Raw genomic sequence first — 21,117 nt, 5'->3', positions numbered from 1 at the left:
TCCCCCAACTCTACCCCTGCCCCCAATTCTACCTCTCCCCCCAACTCTACCTCTCTCCCCCTGAGTCAATCATGGGTACAAAATAGAAAGTCAGGCTGGAGGTGAGGAACCATAGTACTGGTACAGGGCACAGAAGGCTTGTCCCTCCCCAGCCTCTGGGCAACCCCAGTTCTTCTGCCTGACTAGGGAGCCATGGCTAGAAGCCTCTGATAACACACATGATAACACTCATGGCCCTGGAGTACTGTGATCAGACAGATCTGAGGACATTCTTTAGGTTAGAAGTGCAGACAATGGGAGATGGACCAGAGCATGATAGGGGGGGGGGTCCCTGGGCTCCCCAAAACCCTGAGCGTTAGCTCCACCTGCTTCTGGCTTCTGCTTGAGGTAGCTACCATCTCCCTTCTCCCTACAAAAAGAGAATAAGGTTTAAACCAAGACAACTGGTTCAAGAAACTTCTCTCACACTCTCTGAGTGACTACAAGGCAGACATGGCTGAAGAGGTCTCCAGAAGTCTGTCCCAGGCTCTATTTCCAAAGAACTGGAGGAGCTGGGCTAGCCTCAGGGTGAGAAAAGCCTGGGCCAGGGGTCACTGTGGCCACTCATTCACCTTCAATGGCCTCACTGCCATCTCTGAACCTTGTGGCCCTCCCTCCCTCCCCACCCTGCTCTTACGAGGTCTGGGTGCCACAGTGATGTTGCAGGACTCTGTCCCCACGTCATTGCTGGAGGTGCAGATGTAGTAACCCGCTGTCTCTGTGGAGATGTTCTTCAGAAACAAGGGCTCGCCTGAGACTGAACGCAGAACAGCATGGTGAAAAGACAACATTGTGGTGAAGCATGCACAGCCCAGGGCTCGAAGGCCTGGGCCCTGGGAGCTGCACACTCACCCACTTACCCCTGAGTCTTTCTAAGCCAGTCCATCAGTGATGGAGGGAAAATTACCTCTAAGGATGCCGGGGGATCAACATGGCAGGCAGGACAACAGGGAAGAGCCTCAAATGCAGTCAAAACCCTGGGTGCAAACTCTGGCTTTGCCTACTTATTGGATGCATTTTGCAAGTAACTTGTCCTATCAAATCTGTTTCTTCATCTATAATTAGAAGTGATGGTACCTGTGTGACACGGTGCTTGTGAGTCTAAGATGAGATATTAATAATAAATATAAGTGCCCAGTAGAATGCCTGATGGCAATAAGTACTACACACACACACACACACACACACACGTGCTCAAACACACACTCACACACACAAACACTCACACTCACACACTCACATACTCACACATACACTCACACATACTCTCAAACACAAACACACACTCAAACACACACTCACACACAAACACACACACTCACATACTCACACACACAAACACACACACACTCACATACACACACTCACTCATACACAAACACTCACTCACACACACACACTTACACACACTCACATTCACACATACTCACACACTCAAACACACTCACACACGCAACTCTCACACACTCACGCTCACACACTCACGCTCACACTCACACACTCAAACACACACTCACACACGCAACTCTCACACACACTCACGCTCACACTCACACACTCACACACACTCAAACACACACACTCATACACACACACACTCACACATACACACACATACTCATACACACACAAACATGCACACACTCACACACACACACTCACACATACTCACACACACATACACTCACACACACAGACTCTGGTCAGCATGACTCTGGCAGGCCTTGCCCTTCCCCCCAGTTTCCCATAGCTAGCCATCACAATCGATTCCACTCTTTGGCCACTTCCTCCTCCTCAGGCTGATTCCCAAGGTCCAGCTCTCAAAGTATTGAAGTCCAGCGATCAAAAGCCCCTTTTGGCTCAACTAATTAATACTCCCAGTTAAAATTAAGCACTGCGTCCTACCACGGGGGTTCCCCTTTTCCCCTTATAATCTGCCATTTGCCTATGGGCCATGTCTGTCTCCTCACTAGCCAGAGACTGTGCCCTGTTCCCTTCCACCCTCCCTCATCCTCTATCGCTTGTTTTGGTCCCTTATCCCTGCCCTCTGACCCTCTGCGGCAGATAAATCTCCTTTATGCTAGGATCTTGGCCTTGGGGGTCCTGGGTTGATACTTTTCCTATAGACGTAACAGGAAATGTACATATGTGATGTGTGTGGTGTAGGGAATGGGAGGATGTTGTGTGAGTTGAGGGGCCATGTCCGTTTAAACTCTTCCTCCATCAAGTTCTTCAGCAGTGGCTGCCTCTTCTGGAAATGAGAGCCCACCGCTGTCTGAAACCCGGTTTCCCGTTGTTGTGGCGCCATCTTGTGGTAAGAAAAGGGAATGCGTATGGCCGTCACCTGTCCCGCTGAAGGGCTAAGAAGCCCTGATAACTCCAAGATATTAGTATTGAGTGGACAGGATCTGCTCTTTCTGCCCCACCCCACCCCCCATCAACGCCAGTCAAGATGCTCTGGGTGCCACATCTCATCCCAGGCTCTGGGGCAGGGGAAGACCCCTGAAGGATTCCTGTTCCTTCCACTTGCTGAGCTCAGCAGCATTTTCAGAGCTGTCCTATGAGAAACCACTTTTTACTTCAGGAAGGCAACATTAGCACCACCTCGGCCTTTGTTTGGTTTTTTGAAGGACCAGGGAGTTTGTAAGTGACTTACAGCTACAAAGTTAAAGCAGCCACCCCCCATGGGGCTCGGCAGGGAACTCTGGGAGTGAGAGGTTGAGAATAGCACTGCTACCCCATCACAACATCCGGAGAGTTTAAGCACAGCTGCCAGGTGATTTCAACCAAAATCCCAGACACTCAATCACTGGCAGTCCGGGAGCTGGTGAGATGACTGTGTGAGTAAAGGCCCTTGGTGACTTGGTACCAAGCCTGATAACCTGAGTTCAAGCCCTGGGACTCACGTGGTGGAAAAGAAGGGGCTCCCACAAGTTGTCCTCTGGCCTCTCTCTGGGTTGTTCTCCTGCATCTATGCACACCACACAAATGCAACTTTAGAAACGTGTTTAAAATTGGCAAGTTGGGCTGGAGAGATGGCTCTGCGGTTAAGAGCTCAGACTGCCCTCCCAGAGGTCCCTAGTGAGTTCAACTCCCAGCAACCACATGGTGGCTCACAACCATCTGTAATGGGATCCGATGCTCTCTTCTGATGGGTCTGAAGAGAACAGTGTGCACACATACATAATATAAATACATAAATTAAAAAAAAAATTGGCAAGCCAGAAAGATACCAGCAAGACTGGACGTTGGTGGCAATCCACATCGCATCTGTTACTATCTAGTACATCGTCCCTTTTACCTTAAGTCGAGTGAATTCTACTAATTTTGGGGGGTTTTAAGAAGTTATTGTTTGACCTCCAGATGACTGAGAGGCAGCATGCTAATCCACTCACCTTTGATGGGGGGTGCGTGGAGTGTTCATCCACGGGGCTTCCCTAGGACACTGGACGTTTCACGGGTCTTCCTGGGGCTCCTGATGTTCCTCCCTGGCACATATCAGCCTCACCCACAGAATGCTCTCACCTCCTTGTCCCATTTCCACACATGCAGAACTGAATAACCTTAAGGCTAAAACTGATGGGCACCTCTCGGTTCACTGGTGCAGCCACGGCAGCTGGTGTGCGTGCTGAGTGCCCACGCGATCTCCACTCCAGCGGCCATAATGGCAGCAGAGTGTATCATGGTCCCATGGAGGTGCTCTGCCCCTCTCTCCTCTTCTTTCTCCCCTAACCTTCTCCTGTATCTAGTTTATTTCCTGATCAAAAGGTCAAATATTGGGTGACCAGTACAAAATGGGTCTCTTGGCAACCACAGATAAATCCGCCGTAGCCTGCTTGAGGATGGGGACCCTAACAGCCCATGTCGTGTTTGTGGATGGACTGGTGTCTGAGATGGACTGGTGTGGATGAGAAACGGGGTTAGGAAATTCCCCACTTCAAAACGGGGCTTTAGGTCACAATAACACATAAAAGAACAAGCCCCGGTGTTCCTGCACAGAATGCTTAGCAGGGCTCACTTCCTTGAGAGAATGGGGGGTGGGAAGAGCAGAAACCACGTGACCTCCACCATAGCCTGCGCTGAGCTTCTCAGGAGCCACTGCTGTCTTTCACAGTTGTGAGGTGCACGGGTTCGGTGCTCTGAGGGATGGTCCGAGGTAGCTCAGGGGCAGGGCTGGGTTAACAGGACTTTGGTTGGTCAGCCTCTGTCTCCTCTGGTGCCCTAGGCAGTCAGGTGCCCCTGTTATGTGGGACATTCGGCCTTCCCTGCGGGCCCCCTTACCTGGCTGAGCGAGCGGTCTCTGCTGGTTCTGGGCATTGTAACTCTTCCAGCTGTATTGTGGGGTCGGAGACCCCTCTGCAGAGTGGCATGTCAGCTGGATGTTGTTGCCGATCACTGTCTCCCCTTCGATGCCGCAGTCTGGCTTGGAGGGTGGTACTGTGAAAGAAAGAGACCGAAAAGAGAGACCTGAGTCGCCTGGAGACAACTAGTGCCCATCCTGATATCTATCAACCTATGTCTACACACACACACACACACACACAGGAATGCTTGCAGAAAAACTCACAGTTTAGTGGTGAGGTTTAATATTATAAAGCTAATTCATCCCCGAAATACCTACTGTCACAGCACCCTCTCGAAGGGGCTGCACCACAGGCTGAGCTACACAGAACGCTCCTCCCACCCTAACAGCAACAACTTCGTCAGAAAAGCTGTGAGGACTTATCAGAGATGTTCAAGGCTGGTCTCATTGGCTGCTGGCATGCCCTCCTAGAAGGAGGGGCTGGGGACCGTATTGAACAATCTCACCTGAGATTCCAGCCACTCTGTCATACACCAATGGCCATTTGTAAGTAACCCTGTCCTAACTGTTCATGGTCTTGTGTCAGAAGATGCTAGAGTACATGGACTGTGGGATGCATTTGAAGTGGGAGTTGTCCATCTATACAGCCATGGAGAATTGTCCACACTGAGGTGAGATTCAAGCACTGTGGCTTGTTTGGGCTCGCCCGAGCTATGCATATAAACACAGTAACTGAGTTCTCCAAGCTGAGCTTTGGTAGAAACATTTTGGTTTGTCTTTGGTGTCCTGTAGAGTTTGTTTGCATCTCTCCTGGGAAAAAGTTCCCCCCGTAGGCTGGTTGGTAGTGGCTTCCTGTGCTTTCTGGACTCTTGGGAGTCTAAACATGATCAACATAGCTGTTACACAGATGGGGGCCACCGGAGCACACAGAAGGGACGCTTGTTCTTGGGTTTTGGCAGATGTGGGACCAGAACCCAGGCTTCTTGACTCCAGACCCAGAGCTGGCTCTACTGTCCCAGGTGAGGTCTCTCTGCTCCTAACTCAGCCAGGATCACCACGTTCCTGATCTGTAAAGTCGGGGGACAGCCAGCCCCTGGAGGGGGCCATATGGGCTTTGTAGACACAGTATTATTTCCAATGCTGTTTTTTTTTCTCTTGGAGGTGTGTAGAATAGATTTTTTCCTTCGAAATCTTCATATATGTATGCAATGTATTTTGATCGTGTTTTCTACCCCACCCCCACTCCAGTCACTCCCCTTGGACAGCTCCTCCCTCCCTTCTGGTTTTAATAATGCCTTAGAACCCTAAGGGCAGGGCTGGCTGTGGGCTGGCGCTGGTCCAGGGTTTCTTTACCCTAGGTTAGATGATCTCTGTAGCCCTTCAGCATCTTGGGACTGTTCTCTGTGGATCTACCATTGCCCTCCCCCCACCCCTACTTTGCTAATAAAATGCAATCAGCACTAGTAGCTAGACAGCAGGAGGGACTCCAGGCAGTGCAGACCTTCCCGCTGGGTGAAGAATGTGACTGAAGACATGGGAATGGGCAGAGGTGACCAAGAAACGCCAAAGAAAGGGGTTTATAAGCCCCAGCAGCCATTGCAAACCATCCTCACTGACTTCTTCAGACTCCAAGTTACTCCTGTAACTTTCCCTTAATGTCACGTTGGGTGGAGTGGGTGGTTCTGTAGACGTTATTAGGTACCCAGGTTCTGCCTAACAATGGTGGCACTCTGAGTAAGACTGAGTAAGTAGGGGACAAAAGACAACGAAACAATGGCAGAGCAAGGGGCAGGACTGCTGGAGCAGAGAATGATGACCCAACACACAATATGGTCTGTGTGACCTGGAGGTCACCATGGTGAAGGGACAGGAATTAGAGCAGAGACGAGTGTGCCAAACAGGGGGAACAGCATGTGCAAAGGCTCAGAGGCAAGGAAGCAGAAAGTATCCGTGAGACTCCAGGAAACATCGTTAGGGGCGAGGAAGGGAGTGGAGGATGTTATCACTGATGTCCTTGGATCCTTCTACCTTTGTCATATGCCATATGTCATGGCTTGCTTCCCCGGTTCAGGCACATGGCCACCCATCTTAAGGGTTAATGCCAGTCTTAGCCCACCTGGAAGTTTCTGGAGGAAATGTCCCTGACTCCTGTCTTCCAGTCCAACAGCTGCATAATTTCTTCTTGGACACAGGCAGGCTGTGATTAGGAGAGTGCCTCATATCTGCTGATCCAGCCGGGACAGCCAGGTACTGTGGGAGCCACCGGACACATCAGAGGCACTCCCGAATCAAACCCAAGCTTCTGAGGATCAAAGATCAGCCTGCAGGAGCAGGTGAGCAGAACACCTGACAGAGGTCGGCACTTAGCAGCCTCCTTTGCATCCCGCTAGCCCTGGGGTTAGCAGACCTGCGACTCTGGCAGTGCAGGGAAAACAAACCTACCTTCTGGGTTTCCCTGTGGCTGTTCTCTCTCCTCCTGGGCCCCACAGCAGAACCTTGCAGGGTCCTTACCTAGCCAACCTCACCCTCAGGCTGTGCCTTTAGCAGGAGGCGCAGTGGCAAACTCCCACACGCCTATCAGACAAAGTAGTGGAGTAGCAGAGGGACCCCCTGAGCTAGTTTTTGTTTGTTTGTGTATTTGTTTGGACGGGTAGGGGCTGTTGCGTACAGACAGATGTGGGAAGGAAAGTGCCAGAGACTAACCACTGAAGCATAAAAGGCAAATATGCATGACTGAAAACTCGCGTCTAATCCACTCCTTGGGTGTGGCCTGAGCAGGCACTCCACAAACAGCCCGCGGGGGTGATTGATGGCCAACAAGGGAGATCTGCTTTCAGGGGGACTGTGTCGAGATCTTTTGCTCCTGGCCCTTGATCACAGGCTCTAAACTTCCTGTGGTCCCCGTGCCAGGCACACCCCTGCCCTCTCTCTCCACATCTTTAGCGCCCCAGTCACAAACAGCTGGGACCTCGAATTAGATCTAGTGCGCGGGAGCCAAGAGTACTGGCGAGAGAGCGAGTACTCACAAGGGAGAGGGTCTTGTTCTCACGTGCTCTGTTTTACAAACTGACTGTAACCTGAATAATTACTAAGAGAGAGGCCATGGAGGGTCAGAGGAGATGGGTTAGGCTTCAAAGCCTCTCGGATGCCACTGTTCCCGTTGGAGACGTCAGGGGGCGCCAGAGGCCAGAGCAAGGATTCCCCACCTGCCGCACAGGCTGCTGAGTCGCGGCTTCCTGGAGGTGAGCTAGACAAGGCTAGCTCCCAGGGGCTAAGGTCGGGGTGAGGGGCTTCCTGCTAGCCTCCCCAGAATGGTCCGCCCCGTATAATTAAAGACTTTCTCCTTTAAAAAATCATAACCAGTTATAGAAAGAAAACTTCACAAAGAATATTGGCGGGTTTATTAACATGTAGGATAAAATGCTTTTTTTTAAGCAAAAGACTAGTTTCAACGAATTTCATATTCTCAGATTAAACATGAATCCTTCACTTTTCAGGTTAATCTTTAAAAGTAGGTGGTCCTTGATGTAGGAACAGGAGTTTGGTTGGAGGACTAGCAGAATCAGGTTTCAGATATATACTGATTCATGACATTTGCTTAAAATCCTCTACCAAAAAGGCCAGGCCAGATATTTAAAGAACCCAAAATTTACATAAGTCTGTATATATATATATATATATATATATATATATATATATATATATATTCCTTATATGTACATATAATGTATGTATGATTTTTATACATACACAAAGTGATGTAAAGGGTTATATTGTAGTATTGTTTGTTTAAACAAGAACTAACAAAAAACGTTGAAACCTGAGGGTGTTCAAGGAGTGTCGACAAGAAGCAACTTGCTAAGTGCTTTAAAATATCCCACATCTTCACAGGAAAGAGGAAAGCATTGGGAAAACATGGGGCGAAGTCTAAGACGCCTGCATGCATTACCACTGGCTGCCACAGGGTGGCGGGGTGGGAAGAGGTCTTACCTATTCTTTATGCAGCATCAGTTGATACCGCAGTGTAGTCTGACACACTATAATGCTTTCTATGAGTCCAACAACTACCATATACAATTTAAAAGAAATTCTTCCAAGTAGTGTAAAGGAAAAAGAGGAGAAAGGATCCACTGTTTTGATGCACAAAGTTGCTGCCTCCCAGGAGTGAAGCCATTGCTTACACTGCACATAGACCAGGTGCTCATTAAAGTGTCCCCAAATAACTGGTTTTGAGGCCCTTCCTACGGGCCTCGTCTACTCAGAAACTAACGCATATAAGTTTCCTCATCCCTCCAAAACTATAAATTCCCAACAAATTCTCCTGTGAAAAGGATGCTATCCTGGGACATACTTCCATTGGTTGGCGGCCGTGCCTTTCTTAGAGGCGGGGCGGAGACTGTGGTGTGGAGCTGAGTCCAGAGCAGAGAAAGACAAGCCACCTATGGGAGTCACAATCAGCCTTGTGAGTCCCACACACTGATTAAGGCAAGATGAGAACCCGTGCATTGCTTGGGGAATCCCCTTCCCTTCTCTTCAGTAATGAGTTTGGAGGGAGGAAAGAAGAGTTGGTGTGGAGGGAGACCAGCAACGGGAGCAAGGGATGACTCCAAAGCTACTCCAAAGTCTATCCTCAGAAACAGCCTGCTATTCACTGAGAACCCGGAGAGCACTTGGCTCCAGAGGGAGAGACGGAACTATGGCTCTGCTTACCGACAGAACTCCTCTGCCCACCCTCCTCTGACAGGAAAAGACAAGAGACACTCACCGAGGACCAAGAGGCGGACTCGAGACCTGGAGGTGACATCCTGGTCTGACATCAGTGACACGGAGCACTCGTAGGTGCCATTGTCATCCATGGTCAGCTGGTCGATGGTGATAGAGGCGTTTGACAGCTCTGCATCGTTAGATACCCTCACGCGGTTCTCGTAACGGTCCCCATAGATGTATTTCTTCACCATAAAATTCCAGGTGACCACTCTTTCCTGAGAGAAAGAGGAAACGTCTGCCAGGCTCTGGTGTGGACCTGCTCTGACTCAATCTTCCTCCCCGACAGCCAACCAACAGCATGTCCAACAGAAGAGCAGTACCTGCCGGTAGATTCCTCTTATTACCTAGCTAGGTAAATCTAGACTTTAAAGATTTGCTTTTAAATGAAAGTTCTAGGGGCTGGGGTTGAAAGTTAAGTTGGTAGTACTTGCCTACCACACACAAAGGTCTGGATTTGATTCCCCAGTGCCGTGCAAACTTGGTGTGGCAGTGCGTGCCGATCATCCCAGCATCCCAGAGGCGAAGGGAGGGAAAAGTCCAACATCGTCTTTGGCTAATGTAGCAAGTTCTAAGTCAATCTGGGATGCATGACACTGGGACTCAGAGGAAAACCACAAAACTGCACGGAAGCACACACCCAGGGATACCAGTGTGTAAAAGAGGCCGGCTCGGATCTCAACACTCACACTTGTGACCACCCTCTCTCTCCTTGGTTCCTTCTCAGCCTGTGGGTTTTTTTTTTTTTTCATCCATTCCTTCCTTCATCCAATGCCTACAGAGCACCACCGTAAGCCAGGTACCATGCTAGGTAACCCCTGAGTTCCAAGCTCACTTGATTTTGACTATTACCCTTGAGATTTGTTTCTGTATTCGTTCATATTGCTGAAACAGCACATCAGTGGCTTAGACCAGGCTGCCCCAGTCAAACCCTCACCCTGCTCTTAGCTGAATGTCCTTGAGCAACATCCTTGGCTACTCTGGGACTGTCTTTTCTCGACGACAAAACAGAGACGATGATGATAACACAGCCCCCCCTAGGATTGTGGTGAGAGCTAAAGGTGATAATGCACGCCGCGGAGCAGTTGGGGTCGGCCTGGCATGGTGTCTACCATGACTAGCCACCGTTGACAGTCCACCATGTCCTCGGCATACAACCCATGAGTTCTTCTCTCAAAACTGAGTTTGAAAACCCACCAAGGAGGGTATCTCATGATTATAACATAGACTGGCCACCTGGGGGAGGATTCCTACAGAGGGTGATAGCTGCCTTGAATCTTGAATCTTGAAAAGCAGCTGTGAATTAACCAGGTAAATACCTAGAAGGCTGGAGGGTGTGTGTATAATGTGTTAGTCACTGGAAGCAAAGGAAAAAAAAAAAAAGCAGAAAGCAACAGTGTCAACCCATCAACCCTAAGGGGCTCAATGTGAGTGAGTGACAGACTAGCAAGAGCTGAGCCTGGGCAATAAGTGTCATAACTGCTACTTATGATATGTATGGTATTATGCTGCGTAGTGTTCCAAGTACTGGATATCTATTATCTCATTTAACCGACACACTCCTATGCATTAGACATTATGATCACATCCGTCTTACACGGGAGGAAACAGAGACACCACGAGGTGGATTAAGTATGCTCCCCCAATTGACATATTTGTCTAGCGGGGCTGAGATGATCCTGGGGCTCAGAGCCTGAACGCTGCAGATTCTACTGAGTCACATCTGAGACGCTCTGTAACACTGAGTAGTTCACAGTTCATCTTCAAAGCAATAACGTGCATTAGCTTTTTGTTGATGCTTGGTTTGGTTTGGTTTCGGGTGTGCATGTGGAGTGAACCTTGGTCCTTCTCACGCAAGGCAAGAGCTCTACTGCCCAGCAGCATCCCTGGCTCCAGAAGTCTGTATTTTGGGGAGGGGCAGGTAGCTCTTTTTCCAGAGCACACATGAAAAGGGACAAGTTAAGAGGTAACCAGGAAGGGCTGGAGAGATGGCTCAGTAGGTAAAGCCACTTGCCACCAAACCTGACAATCTGAGTTCAAGTCCCAGGAAAGAGGGAACCGAGTCCCACAAAGCCTCCATCTGACTTCTACATACTCACCCTGATAAATAAATGAATGAAATCTTTAATTTAAAAAAAAAAAGTGAAAAACCATGATTGTTGTCAAATCGGGTTGTGGCAACACACAGAGACAAAAATGAGTTGGAGGAGCAAGAAGATGGGGGATACATGAAATTGGGGGTGGGACCAAGATGCAGAGTTAGAGAGCAGTCCAGATTTAGGGCTTAGGCATGGATGTTTGATGGCATCCTTCCCAACAGAGTTAACACATGAGCAGAGGGCTTTAAATAAAAAGTTTGTGTTCTCTTTACCTGTGGGATGCCTGAAGAGTCCCTGGGACACCCAGGTGGAGGAATTCAGCATGGCCAGATGGGACAGCTGAATCTCGCTGGAACTAGACAGGCAAGGAGTTAGGCAAGAGGAAACAAGGAAATCAGTCCATCTCATGGTAGCCGTGCCTCCCGCAGTTAAACTGCCCTTTGTGGTTAAACATACTGGGAGATAGATGCAGTTAGCTCTTCCTACTGTATCAGAGATTAAGGCACCAGGGCGCTTTCTCATGGCCATCCATGCACACCTATAAAAGGAGTGTCTCCTCCAAAGCCCCCAGCTTCATTAGCATGTTATTTGCATGGTGGCCTTGACCCCTCCCCCACTTTGTGGGCTTTTCAAAAAGGATCATAAGAAGAAATATCCTAAAAGCAAAATTTAGCCCACCATGGTTTTAAGAGGGAAAAGGGGCCACATTGTCCCAATGACAATGACAATGAGGGCCCACCTCATAAATGTTCATAAAAACTGCTATACAGAACCAAGTGGGTGGCTACTCCCTTGACATTCAGGTCAGCCCACTCCAGTCTCTCCTTGGGGTTCACATTTTGCCTGGGTAAATAAACTTCTGTTTTAACTGTACAAATCTCTTGGTTGAATTCTTTCTTTTGAGGACAGAACTAAGAAGAGAGTTTCAGCTGGTAATATATCTGGGGATGAATGTTTGAAAGTCAACGGCACACAGGTGTTCACAGAGACGTGGACTAGACATGGCTCGAAGCGAGTGCCAAGTACCCAAGTTATTCAAAGGATCCAGTGAAGGTCAGAGAGACAAGGGAGAAAACCAAGCCAGTGTCCCCAAAAGCCAAGAAGGGCTCCGAGAAAGAAAAGTAGTTGCTAGAGGGAAATGCTGGTGATTTCAAGAGTGTTAGGAGAGAAAATGGGTGAGACAGGCAGAGAAGAGAAGTTGGAGAGCCAGTCCCAGGTCTGAGTCCTGAGCGCTAGGGCCTGTCTGGTGTGGGTTGCCCGGGGCTGTTTCTATTTTGACGTTAATTCTGCTTCCTCAAGAAGGGTTGCCCCTGGTGAGGTGATCTCACTGAATCTCCCCATTCTAACTGGTCAAATAGAGGCTAGAGTTGACGACTGGGCAACGGAAAGAAAAGGTGGGATGGGTGGGTGGTCTCAGAAGGGAAGGAGAGAGGGGAGCAAGGGAGGAAGAGGAGGTGGAAGGAAGATGGAGCAGAACCACATGGTCTGGAGAAGCCACAAGTATCGAGGGGTCTCATAGCTGGAGAATAAATTAGTGTAGTGATAGATCTGCCCAAGCTAGGCATATAGCTTATAAATATAATAACGGGTTGCATTTTTTTATATGGGCTTATTGGGGTAAGAAATTACTGCAACACCTTTCCGGTTAGAACAAGGCATTCCAGTTTTCCAACAGATACGGCCTAAGTTAGGGCACATGGTGTAGCTATTGGAGCCCAGGTGCCTTCAGCTGGACACCCTTGTGCAAGACACAAGCTGTCCAACCCCACCGATAGGGTGGACAACCCATTGAGAATGCCTGGCTGATTCAGGGAGCCAAGGCAGAGGGTGAGGTGGTGCCTAGGCCTAGAAACAGTTCATAGATGCCCAGTTCTTTCCTGACTGGCTCTGCCTCGGTTTCCCACCTCATAATCCTCTTGTTTTGTTTTTTTGTTTTGTTTTGTTTTGTTTTTTGTTTTTGTTTTTCGAGACAAGGTTTCTCTGTGTAGCCCTGGCTGTCCTGGAACTCACTCTGTAGCCCAGGCTGGCCTCAAACTCAGAAATCCGCCTGCCTCTGCCTCCCAACTGCCTCCCAAGTGCTGGGATTAAAAGCATGCGCCGCCACCACCGCCCGGCCCTCATAATCCTCTTATCAAAGATATCCTAAGATTGATCCTGGATCTCTTCCTGACAACACCACTTCCTAAGACTCTCAGAAAATAATGCCTTTCTCTGCATTTGTTTTTGGTCTCAAGGCTGCTGCTGCCTCAGATCCTTTTGGAAGTGGAGTACCCAGCAGTCAATAAATAACTCTAGAATCTGTGTGTGTGTGCACTCTGAGAAGTCAGCTGTGGAGGCTACTCCTGGCTTGCTGGAGGCATCTGGAGGGAGTTGCAGGGCCCTTCAGTTCCTGCAGGCTGAAGCTCAAGACAGCAGCAGGGAGTTTTGGGGGTTTCCTTCTGGGAGCAGACAGGAGAGGCGTGTATGGCCCATCAAGGCCCTCGGTTCATAAAGATGAGACTGAGTCCTTTGTCAGCCCTGTCACCCAGAAGGCAGGTGTCCTACGATTCTCTGTCAGAGAAAAGGCTAAAGCCCCTTTCTCTCTGCCTGACTGGGGGACCTGATGATTATCTCTGGCAGATATGTTATTAAAAGTTTCTTTCCCTAAAGGTTGTACTAGAGAAAGGAGACCAAGGGCGAGTCAAAGTACCCAGAGGATAGAAAGCTATTTTTTTTCCCTAGTTTCAACTCTATCATATATTTTTTTTTATCTGTAGTGGATAAATGTGCTGCTCAGTTTTATGTCGACTTGACACAAGCTAGAGTCATTGGGAAGAGGGGCTCTCAACTGAGAAAATGCCTCCATCCTAAGATGTGCCTTCAGGCAACTCTGTAGTACGTTTTCTTGACTGATGATCGATGCAGGAAGGCCCCTCCCTGTGTGTGATCTCATCCCTGGGCTGGTGGTCCTGGGTGCTGTTAGAAAGTAGGCTGAGCAAGCCAGAAGAAAGGAGCAGCCAGTCGCTCTCCACAGCCTCCGCTTCGGGTCCTGCACCCAGGTTCTTACCTTAAGTCACTGCCCTGACTTCCTTTGACAATGGCCTGCAGTGCAGAAGTGTAAGCCAGGTAAACCTTCCCTCTCTAAGTTTCTTTTTAGTAATGGTGTTTTATCAGAGCAATAGAATCCTAAGATAATTTTTAAAAATACAAATATAATTGATAATTAAAGTGTAAGACCTTAAGCCAAGTTCATGGCTTCTGTGTGACCTTTTTTTTTTTCTTTAAGATTTATTTATTTATTATGAGTACACTGTAGCTGCCTTCAGACACACCAGAAGAAGGCGTCAGATCCCATTACAGATGGTTGTGAGCCACCATGTGGTTGCTGGGAATTGAACTCAGGACCTCTGGAAAAAGCAGTCAGTGCTCTTAACCACTGAGCCATCTCTCCAGCCCCTGAATGACCATCTTAACCATCTACAAGTTCACTGAGATGTATAGAGTTTGGAAACTAGCCATGTGATAGCTTTATTTATAGAATAAATCAATTTTATTTTAAAAAGAATTTTTGGGAGTGTGGGGGCTGGAATCAAACTGGAGCTCTTTCTGGCTTTCCCCCGTCCCTGCTCCTTCCACTCCTCCCCCCGCCCCCCCCTGCCCCCCCAGTATTCAGGTGCCCTCCACCACCTCCATAGTGTGTGTTAGCATTTTAAAAGAAGACCTGACTTAAATGTATGGTCAGGTGCTCCGTGTCTTATAGTTACACAGGAGTGCTTTTGATCCCAAATGAGATACATTTTTCACTTATCAAAGCACTGGTTATCAGACAGTTTGAGCATACGCTGAGAAAATGGTGGGCACCATTGTGGGTGAAAATGAAGACTGGTAAGACATCTAATGAAATTAACACAGAAGTTCCATTCGTTCATTTATTTGTTTGTTTCAGGACCTTGTGAATGTTAGGCAAGTAGGTTCCACTTTTAATACTCTATCAGATATTATATGCATGCATCATATATGATAATGTTTGTAGTTTTGTGGCAGCAAACTATAGGAAACAAATCAAATATATATATACATATATATATAATTTTATATATATATAATTTTCATAAAATGTTTTTTTTTAAATAAGATACGGAGTCCACAGCTCAGTGATAGAACACAGGGTCAGATCACAAAGCCCTGGGTTTGAACCGGGGGAAGAGGAAAGAGGAAGTGATACAGAGAAGCTTTTAAGGTGCGCGCCTGTCAAGAGATCACAGTCAGGTGACAATCATGACCCATGATGTTTCATCCACCCTGGAGTCCTACCGTTTGACTTCTGAGAAGCTTATCCCACTGAATGAATCCCTCTCGGTCTGAAACAGAGGTGCTGTAGGTGCACGGGAGGGTGACACTCCTTCCTCGAGCAGCCCGAAGAACATCCTGTGTAGTTTCCACGGTAAGAGCATCAGCGGCCACCCAGACTGGAAAGAAAGAGAAAAATAAATGGCGCGCGTGCACCCACCCATGCATGCACGAACGCAGCAAAAATGCTCAGAGGAGTTCTGTGGCTATACGAAAGGAAAGCTAACACAGCAGCAACCTTGTCAGGGCATGCTAGCAGCAGTCTTCAAGACCAGGCAGGGAGGAAGTCAAGTGCCTTGGTCCGCCGTCTTCTTTACTCTAAAGTGTCCTGAAGAAGTTACCTGCCTTTGATGGCTACCTGGCTTTCAAGCTCAGAAGTCCGCCGTGGATTGCTCTAAGCCCCAGCGTTCCCCTCAGTTACTGGGGAGATGAAGTTTTACTTCAAGCCCAGCACAGAAAGCTCTTGGTAAACGCCTTTCTATTGTAACCTTGACTTATGTATTTACTTACTTAACAAAAGACAATGGGACACTTGCGTGGCGATAGCCCTGGTCTTGTATTTTGATGCTAATTCTCCTTTCCCGGAAAACACAGGAGACGAGGAGCAAATCGCAAATCACGCATACAGGTGCCTGGTGAACCTTCTCCACACCTTAACTTTTCAAATAAAGGCTAAGGCTGATGATTGGGCAGCAGGAGGGAAGGTAGAGCTGAACAGTTTGTGGGAAAAGGGGAGAGAGTAGACAGGGGAGGGGGGGTGTCGGGGTGGGGAGGAGACTGGATAGGACAATGGAGGAGGACAAGGTGGAAGGAAGATGGAGCTGAAGCACGTGGCTTGGAGAAATTGCAAGTCATATTGGGATCTAATAGATGGAAATAAAGTAGTATAGTGGTAGATCTGCCCAGTCTAGGCAAGTAGCTTGTATACCAATTAATTGAGTTGTGAATTCATTGATTGGGTAAACTGGGTTAAAAATTTACCGCAACACACTTGCATATCATAAAGAACCTTATGAGCAAGATTAAAGCAAGGTAAAAGAGAGTATTCCTGGGGAGCATTTTATTTATCAGAGGTAATTATCAAAAAAAGAGTTTTGTAAGAAAAAAAAAACAGTTCCACCATTCCCTCACACACATTCTCCATCCTTAGTGTTGGCACCGATGTGAATATGGGTAGTCTGTAATTACGGTGTGAGGACTGGCTCCCAGGCTAACTTATATGACAGAATGTGCTTTGCCTCATCCTTTCCAGATGCCATTCTGGGGTTCTGGCTAATACTGGGTGAGCAAGCTCAGCAGACAGACAGACAGACAGACAGACACACACACACACACACACACACACACACACACACACACACACACACGAGCTAAGAGAGTCTAAGGTGTCTCCTGAAAGAAATTATGATGGTTTGGATAAGAATGGCCCCAGAGGCTCATACATTTGAATATTTAGCCACCAGGGAGTGGAACTCTCTGATAGGATTAGAAAAGTTGGGAGGTGTGGCCTTGTTGGAGGAAGTGCGCCACTGGGGATGGGCTTTAAGATTTCAAGAAGCCCATGCTAGGCCCAGGTTCTCTCTCTCTTTCCCTCCCTAACCCTTGCTCTAGTGCCTACCCTCATGACGCCATGACACCATGCTCCCAGCCATGATGATAACAGACTAAGCCTCTGAAACTATAAGCCAGCCCCCAGTTGAATGCTTTGTTTCATAGGATTTGCCTTGGTCATGGTGTCTCTTCACAGCAATACAATGACTAAGACAGGGGTCAACTGCTCAAAAGTCAATGATCTGTCTATACAGGGGTTCAGGACCCAGAGACTGACAGCTGGATGTGGCAACCTGAAGATGACCGTGATATGAGTTTGGAGAGATGAGAATGGAGCTTAAATGGAAGATGTTCAAGAGCAAAGGGAACAAGAATAAGGAACAAGTAGACAACCTTTCTGGAAAGGATATAAGTGCGTTATAGCTAAAATAAGCATTAGGACCAAGACAGGTTTGTGTCTTTCGGGGACTTGATGGTATATTTGATGATTTAAAAATACTTTGAGGCTGTTTATTGGAAAGAATGAGTCAGAAGAGAACATCATGAGCAGGGTGGTGGGAGGAGAAAGCCTTAGAAAGGACCCCGAGACACTCATCTGCTGTGACAAGATGTGGCTAAAGGTACAGATGGGTTGGCTTGGGGGTAGCAGTATGAACAAAGGTTGCTCTGAGGGTTCCTGTGATAAGGTTGTGCCATAAGGAATGAAAGCATCCTGCTGAAGGTAGCCTTCCATCGCCTAGCTCTGAAGCCACCACTGCGAAACATGGGTCTCAGTCAGATTAACCAGGTGTGCTGGTTAGTTTTCACTGTCAATTTGGCATAACCTAGAATCACGGGGGAAGAGTCATCATTGAAAAATTATCTACACCCATGTTGACTGTGGTATATCTGTGAGGAACTGTCTTGATTGTTCATTGAGGTAGGAGGACCAAGTCCATTGTGAGCGACACCATTCCCTAGGCTGGGGAGCCTTGAACTGTGTAAAAGCAGAGGCGGTAGGCTGTACAAGCAAGTGAGAACACATTTACTCTCTCTTAGCTCATGAATGCTGATGATGTGACTAGTGGCTTGAGTCCTGCCTTGACTTCTCCAAAATGATGGGATGTACTTGGCACTATAACCCTTCCTTTGTGGCTTTTTGTCAGAATTGGTTAGAGTAACAGAAATAAAACAAGAACACAAGGTTCTTTTGGAAATGCAAATTCCCAGGAACAAATTCCTATTCATACTTTGGTGCGCAGTGAGAGCCAACTGCCTTTACAGAGTGGACACTGCCCAACAAGGGGTCTGGGTGACAAGAGCTTCTAGGGCTTCTAGGTGAAATCAGAGAAATAGGTACTAGAGGAGGGAAGTAAAAAATAAATAAATAAGCTTCGGAAAGCCAGCCTTCTCCTTGGCATTTGTAAATTCCTGGCATAGTTGGATTAGGGGACACTAGTGTCCCAGTGCCAGATGTCACTCTGCAGTCCCAAACACTGTCTTTCTGGGCATCTGAAGCCTGCTCCTGGGTTGTTCCCTTCATGGCCATGGCCCACCAAATGCTCCTCCATGTCACCAGAAGCCTCTCCACCCATTTCATTTATCAGAAAACACATTCATTGTCATTATTAAGGTATCCTTCACCAGGAGGCGGGTTTCTGGAAAAGGCCTCTGATTCTATCCACTGCGTCCCAGCTGTGGCTTACATCTGGTTCAGAGAGCACGATGATATGCTGTTCTCTGGGTGCTGAGTAGTAGTCATGGCAACTACCATTGATCTTCACCTCACCTCTTGCCCGGACCCATTTCCCCCGGAGCCTTATCCTCAAGGTGACCATTCTCAGGCCTCTCCGTGGCCTGAATAAGGATTCTTTCTTGTCTTATACGTGAGTGGCCTGTTAGAACGGCTGCCACTGGTAGAATCCAGATAGCGCACAGTCCAGCTTATCAATCAGTTCTCCCCACCAAATCAAAGAGAACCAACTCATTGAGCCAATCCTATAGAATTCAGCTGCCCACTCACTTATCAGGGAAAGAAGAACAAGCCAACACGCAGTAATTCCCAATCCCTACCAGTCTTACATTACATTAACTACAACTCAATGGCGCAGGTCTTTTTTCTTTCACTCCCATTCTCTTGTTGACATTATCCCTAGTTTTCAGACGACAAAATTGAGGTTCAGTCTTCACATGCCTTAACATGTACCTCGGAGGGGTTTAAGCAATGTATTCTACGAAGCCATAGTTGACAGTACAGAGCATCTACCCAATGGTCAGCGCAAAAGGATCACACTGCCTGCTGGGCCAGAGATGGCAGGGATGGTGTTAGTACCGACTGTCAGCAGAATCCATTTCTTCCACCCCTTTCCTTGTAAATGGAAACTCTTAAATCCTTTTTTCAGTTCATGGTCAAATATTGAACATTTGTGTCTACCAAGGCAAGATAAAAATGCATGGAGCCTCCTTCTTACTGGGATAGGGTTTGTGGACATAGACAAGGCTCGCACATGCACTTAGTTCTTCTATGTGTCACAGGGGTACTGTGCGCACGAATACATACCCACAGATGTGAGAATAGGTGTGGGATCCCCTGGAGCTAGAGTTACAGAGCCATTGTGAGCCACCCTATGTGGATGGTAGGACTTGAACTCAAGTCCTTCAGGAGAGCAGACAGCACTCTTAACAGCTAAGCCATCTCTCTGCCACCTCGCAATCCTTTTAATCAAACTCCAAGTAGACCATTTCCCAGCAGAAGAGAAACAAAATTGCGACTTTTATAGGAGAAGAACTAGGCCTGGAGAGTGCCTGAGAACCAAACCTGCTGTTGGAGAACACTGTATACCTCTGTAGTAGATATTCCACATCCTTATCAGAAGTTAAGCCGGGCCATCAGAATGGGCTGCTCTGGCTAGATCAGGAACTCTGTGCATCCCCTTCCCAGCAAGACAAAAACATTCCTCCTACCTGCCCCTTTCCACTCCCAACTCCCCCTTTTTTTTAAAAGTCAGAAATACCCCTGTGATTATCCCCTGTCCATTCACTTCTGTTCCCACAACACAACTAGATGCATCCATTCTAGGAAGCAGCAGGTGGCTTAAATGCACAGGTTTCAAATGTCTTATTGTAATAATGCCTCAGTTAGAATTCCTTCATCCACCCAGTGTGAAACCCCAAGTGGTTTACTGAAGCCGAAGCCGCCGGTGCCAGAGCCCTCAGTTGAAAAGTAGGTCTTGTGAGCGTTAAGTGACGAGGAAGCAATGTGTCCTTTGTTTAATGGCTGCCAACTCATAATCAGAGCTCCCTGAGTGATGGCTACCATTATTTACCTTTTTCCTTGTTGAGCCACTTGTACTTTGTCATCTCCTATTCTGCTGTCGAGATGCATCTTGGCTAGAAGTTAATCATGAGAGACAACCACCCACCATCACAAGTTAGCCGACAGAAAGCAGGAGTAATCACTAATGACTGAAGCCAAAGAATGGATCAATTTTAGCAATCATTCTAACAGTGAGTTAAAATCATTGCGTGCTAATAGAATTATAAGGAAAGAGATAGAAATGAAGGGAGGCTCGCAAAGACGAAGAAGAAGGAAAACCCTTTGACTGGTGCTTAGAGCAATTTGCATGTTAGCTGTAAATCTGAGAGGGGTTTTAAAAGTCTGACTGTGTGCCCTGGGGCATGCTTACATGTTTCATGATTCTGGGTGTGATGGTCCCCTGTGTTTTGGGACTTTACGTTACCCTGGGCATCACCCTAACCAGCTTCAGTCCTTTCTGCTGATACCCTCAGAGTTCTCCCCTCCTGACCTAACAGCAATAAAACACCTGACTGGCTTCACCATAACTTAATAAATCCTGTCCCTTTCTCTCCTTCCTGTTGATCTTATGCTTATTGGTTCTTCATTCCATCATCTTTGTGGGTCTTTGTACCCCCACTGAGGGATTAAACAAAAAAGGTAGGTGAGACATCTAACCCTCAGACTAGAATAGAAGGAAAGAAGTCATTTCTAGAAGCCTCCAACCCCCTCCTTGACATTAATATCACCCTTGCAAT

General features: G+C 47.7%; 1 protein-coding gene across 2 annotated transcripts in view; it reads right to left on the bottom strand.

Annotated features, from left to right (window-relative positions):
• Window positions 1-21,117, bottom strand: part of Gpa33 (glycoprotein A33) — a 35,638-nt gene that overhangs the window by 2,566 nt on the left and 11,955 nt on the right. Inside the window, exons 2-5 of one of the 2 annotated variants that reach the window (XM_031342326.1) lie at window positions 15,499-15,653; window positions 9,108-9,324; window positions 4,321-4,476; window positions 677-796 (exon numbers count right to left, since the gene is read on the bottom strand). In XM_031342326.1, coding sequence (XP_031198186.1) covers window positions 677-796; window positions 4,321-4,476; window positions 9,108-9,324; window positions 15,499-15,653 — 648 coding nt within the window. The remainder of the gene's footprint in view (window positions 1-676; window positions 797-4,320; window positions 4,477-9,107; window positions 9,325-15,498; window positions 15,654-21,117) is intronic. The other variant, XM_031342334.1, reaches the window with a different exon arrangement.

Source organism: Mastomys coucha, unplaced genomic scaffold (assembly GCF_008632895.1).
Source record: "Mastomys coucha isolate ucsf_1 unplaced genomic scaffold, UCSF_Mcou_1 pScaffold1, whole genome shotgun sequence".
NCBI lineage: Eukaryota > Metazoa > Chordata > Mammalia > Rodentia > Muridae > Mastomys > Mastomys coucha.
This window is presented reverse-complemented; position numbering and strand designations above follow the sequence as displayed.